Below are 5201 nucleotides of genomic sequence, written 5' to 3'. Positions count from 1 at the left end.
CCAACAGTAATTCGGACAATTTTGCAAAGCAACAATCAAGAGAATAGAAGGAGAAACAGTGACCAACATATTTGGTGGTGATAGATATACAGAAGTAGATGGTGCCAAAGACCAAAGTAGGGAGTAACACTTCCATTACCCCAAGGCATTAAAACATTTAGGGCTCGTTTGGTAGCACGGGATCCCCCTCAAAACCATGGCACAGAACCCACGGGGCGAATCAACCCGTGGAAAACCGCCGCGGCATTTGGTCGCTCACTCGCTGGGGATTTTCTGCCCCGATCTCCATCCTTTCCCCGGGTGAGAGATCCACGCCTAGAGAGGTTGGGGAGAAAAGCCACGACTGGCGCTCTCTCACGTGAGGCAACGGCACAAGACGCACCAGGCAATCTCCTCCGACGACTACCCTGAGTGCTACGCCTCCAAGACCATCTGCCCTCCGGCGGCAGAGACGGGTCAGCCGCCGTGCTTTTCCTTCCCCCAAGATCTCAACAGCCAGAGGAATCTCTGTCATGTCCCTGCGTTCGTCTGTCTTCTCCTTCAACCAAGATCTTTTCTGGACGTGATCTCCTCCCCTTTCTCCTGTCATCCAAACTGACGTGGTGATCTCCCCGTGGTGGGACGAGAGGATCCCGATGGCCATGAAAATCCCCCGAGTGGGATTAGATCCCTGGGATACATTTCCCTTGCGACCAAATTAGGCTTTATGTCATCATGATGGTTAACCTCCTTTGTGCAAAGCCGTAAAAGTAAAAAAGATGGCAAGTCCTCAACTACTATTATTGGCATCTAAACATAGAAAGATCGCTTTTTAAAATGGTAAACTGCAAAAACAAGATAGCAAGAAAGTAGATTCCACATAATGGAAACATACCTATAGAAGAACAAAGATCCCATGAAATGGTAAAATTTATTAAGTAACTGAAGGACAAATCATCTCATAACTTACAGCATCTTTAAAAGCTACAAAAGCTTGTTCTGGGAGGTATGCATATGTGGTCCCACTATCCAAGACAGTCCCATGTTTGCCGTCAAAGATCCTTGGGTCTACCCGCAATGGCTTTCCAGCAACATGTATTTCCTTCAACTCAATGTTGTAATATGGGCTGTTTCCATTTGAGATAAGTTAATAAGAAGGTGCATCACTATTACAATAGAGGAACCCGCAACCCACCCACACAGAAAAACGAACAAAACTCCCATGTAAGAGTGCAAAACGACTTATGTTACCTGCGGACAGCGTTTGAATGTGTGTATACCATGTCAGGAGGGCCAGGCATTGCACCAAGTACCATAGCACCACCACCAATATCCATTCCACCATAGCACATAGAGAATGAATCACCTATGACACCCTTATCAACAAGCTGATCCATTATGCTAAGTTGACCACGGCCCAGCCCCATTATGCCATCAGCATGCTGGCTGAACAAATCTCCAGTTTCAGAATTTTCACAGCCAAAAACAGCACGCTGTGGCTTAAGTTCACTTTCTGTGCCAAACGACACAATGTCCTCACCAAGTACCCCGCTGCTGGAGCTCATTTCAGCATACTGCCTCTCATAAGTGCACTGGCTCTTATCACTATTACAATTGCAATCAACATTACATTTTACTGGTGAATATGTACTGGAGAGATCAGGTTGAAACCTTGGATCCTACATCAAGCAAAACATCGGCATACGTTAACTACCTAGTAATCAAGAAAAATTTACAAGCATAAATAGTGGTGATCGCCAAGACCAGTAGAATGAAATATTTTCCTATATGGCATGATGCTTATGGCAGCATGCACATCTTCATGTATTTTGAATTATAAAAATAGGCCAAAAACAAAATCATTTCCACACCAGTACTACACACATGTCTAAACGCAATGTTTGGCGATTCAATAAGCAAAACACAATATAGAATACTAAATGTGATGGTACAACAATGATGGCAATTGCATAAATCATGGCCCATCATTACATTTCTTCAGTTGCATCAAGATGGTTTCAGCAAATCTAATTTATTTATGAATTTGGTTACTTGAAACTATACAGACCAGTAACCAACAGTAGTCATAAAGTCTAACTCTTTTTGTCTCCAGCGTTTCTATTTTTTAACATGTTACTTTGGCTACAAGATATTGGCTGTACAAGACTTCAAATGCCGCATATCGGTTAGTTTATGTTTCTATTTACATCCCACTTACTCTCCTTTACGTTGGCTGACATCTATACATCTCACTTATGCCCCTTTACATTGGCTAACAAAGACATTACCAATGGAATTTCAGACTGCGAGTTACACAAGACAAGAGCAATAGATGCATCTTCTTGGATTTGGCTATAGAATGTAGTAAAAACTAAAAATACATGACAAGGATGGGAAGCATTTTTCTTCGTGCATACATGCATCTTCTTCTGCATTCAGATAATCAGCACAGATTATAAAAACAGCAATACTAGATCTAGAACTGAGAATGGGGTTAGTAGTGACTAAACAGGTAACAAGACCAAAAAAAAATGGCGCTACAAACACATTGGCATGACCAAGCCAAACACCTGCCAAATGCATTGTCGGCAAGGGACAAGGGACCAAGAACATGGAGAGAAAATTAAAAAGTGTTAGCTAACACTTATTTAGGACTAATTATACCAAAGCCACAAGGTTTGGCAGTCCAATAGAATAACTTTTTGCTGAAACAATGCCCACCAAACAAAAGCCAATTTTTGCTGGTTGTTACCAAGATTAGAATGGTATTCATTGAGGAATGCCAAACACAGTGTTAATTTGAGTCATCGATCAATTACACAAAGCATATAATTTAGTCTGCCTCAGTTTTAATAGTACCTGCAGGTTGAGAAGGTGCTCTTAGCACACCTACACTCTACCCACATGACAAATAAACTTGAATTTCCTGATCTATCAACAAATTACGTGCTGAGTTCTGAGAACTAAAATCCCTACATAATGAATTAATGATGCATGCAAAGTAGCATTACAAACTTTTGTCAGCTGCGAAACCACATGTTAAATTAGCTAGCTTCAATGATTCACCTACAGTTTCACGTGTGGCCGTGTGGGTATCAAAATATCCATGCGCAATTAATCTAATCATCACACAAAGTTTCGAAGTGGTAGCTGAGCATAGAAGCAGAAGAATCAAGGCCCACCTGGTGGTTGCCGCACTGCTCGCAGGAGGCGCAGGGCACGTAGGTGACGGTGCTCCCGGAGTCCACGATCAGCGCGAACTCCTGTGGGGGCGTCCCGATGTACAGCCGCGTCGTGTAATACCTAACCAATACGAAAACAATCCGCGAGCTCAGATCCAACGGAACACCCAGCAAATTCGGTAGGAAAGAAATGAGAGGGGAATCCGAAGTGTACCGACCCGTTGGTGAGGAGATCGTCGTGGAGGCGCATGCGGGCGCTGGGGTGACCTCCTTCGGCGAGCCCTCGCCTGGACCTGGACGACGCGACCCGGCTCGCGTTGGGGTAGGAGAGCGTGAGCGGGAGCACCAGCGGCGGCCGCGAGGGGGCGGTCCGGTCGGGGGATCCGGCCGCGGCGGCAGCGACGGCGAGGAGAAGGAGGGCCAGGGCGAGGGCTGGCAGCGAGGCGAGCGGACGACGCCAGCCGCGGCTCGCCATGGTCGCGCCTCGCGAGGAATGGGGGAGGGTCGAGGTCGTTGTGCCGAGGGGGGGCGACGAGGCCCCAGGCGACGACTTGTTAGAGGAAGGGGGAGGGGCAATGTCGGAAATTCCCGATTTACGGCGGCCCCGCGGGGCCGCCCGGGTCGGATAATATTCGTTACCGCCTACCAATGGAGAATGCACCGTAGGCCCCACAGGTCAGCGGAGGAAACTGGCTCATGGTCCTCGGGGTACATGCACCTGGGGCCCCTCGGACGGGGGCACTGGATAAGGTCACCTCCAACGCACAGCGCGTCGTATATTTTGTCTGAATTTTGTCCGTTTGCTCAGCAAAACGGACATGCGTGTCCGGTTTCGATCGTCCGGACATTCGACGGGCCGCCGCATCCTAAAATTTGTTAGCCTTCTGACTTCCAAATTTATACTCAAATAGACATTGCAAAAAAAAAAGATATATATGACATAAACATCCACAAAGTATCAACGTCGCACATACAAACTAAACTTGAAATTTACATAAAAACTAGATTTTGGGTCGTGGCCGCCATGGCCGTGGACGTCTTCACTCGTTGTCGTAGTCGTCCTTGACGTCCTTGATGAGGTCGATTAGGGCCTGTTGGAAACAAAGTACAAAACAAAAAAATCGTACCTACGCACACCCAGATCAATATGGAGATGCATAACAGGTTGGGATCACGATCGTTACCATCACCGAGTTGCAGAGAAATATGAACGTATCGATGTAGATCGTATTTGGAGTCCCTCGAATTGTCGATGAACGATCCCTCGAACTGAAGACCGAAAGCATGGCCTCTCTACTTGGTTGCAAGCGCGCAACCTTCACGATCCGGCAGCGCTTCGCCATACAGAGTTAATCGTCGCCGAAGATTTAAAGGGGGAGATTAAAGCCATACCGGACTTCTAATTATGAGGACAAGAGATTCAACTAGGACCAACTAAACAAGAACTAGAAGAATTAGAGGAGGCTCCAAAACTTGTATGTTTAATTGCGGCCAATACCTCAAGTATATATAGGATAGAGGGGGAGGGGGAGGCAGCCACCAAGGAGGGAAAGTCTCCTGGGGCGCCGGACAAAGTGGGAGGAGTTGGACTCCTCCCCTAGTAGGAAGTAAGGCTACCTCTTGGCCTTTTTAGACCCATTGATATTAAATTAAATATAACATTGTTCTAAATACTTTTAGACCATTTTATATATACTCCTAACATCTCGTGAAACATTTTTCACCTATACAATATTTATCGGTAATACCCAGTATTACCTGATACCTTCCGAAACCCTTCCGGTGACCCCGAAATACTTCCGGATCCTCTTGGAACTGTTCCGAATATTAATGAAACAATTTCACAAATATATTCTCATTACTCCCGTCCTACTAATACTCGGCAGATCGTGATTGCCTTAAGCTTGTGACCCCGTAAATTCGGTAACTCACGAATATTAACGAAAAATGTATGTTTAATGACCGACGACGGAATCGTGGACGTCCATATCGGTCCCTGTGAGCACATGAATGATATTCAAGTGAATATGTGGTTATCAT

General features: G+C 45.8%; 1 protein-coding gene across 1 annotated transcript in view; it reads right to left on the bottom strand.

The window, feature by feature from the left end:
* Nucleotides 1-3693, bottom strand: part of LOC119363135 (aspartic proteinase 39-like) — a 9230-nt gene extending 5537 nt beyond the window's left edge. The window contains exons 1-4 of the mRNA XM_037628442.1: nucleotides 3380-3693; nucleotides 3162-3282; nucleotides 1231-1658; nucleotides 950-1106 (exon numbers count right to left, since the gene is read on the bottom strand). Coding sequence (XP_037484339.1) covers nucleotides 950-1106; nucleotides 1231-1658; nucleotides 3162-3282; nucleotides 3380-3636 — 963 coding nt within the window. The 5' untranslated portion in view covers nucleotides 3637-3693. The remainder of the gene's footprint in view (nucleotides 1-949; nucleotides 1107-1230; nucleotides 1659-3161; nucleotides 3283-3379) is intronic.
* Nucleotides 3694-5201: the final 1508 nt, after the last annotated feature.

The sequence above is a fragment of the Triticum dicoccoides genome, chromosome 2B, assembly GCF_002162155.2.
Source record: "Triticum dicoccoides isolate Atlit2015 ecotype Zavitan chromosome 2B, WEW_v2.0, whole genome shotgun sequence".
Taxonomy (NCBI): domain Eukaryota; kingdom Viridiplantae; phylum Streptophyta; class Magnoliopsida; order Poales; family Poaceae; genus Triticum; species Triticum dicoccoides.
This window is presented reverse-complemented; position numbering and strand designations above follow the sequence as displayed.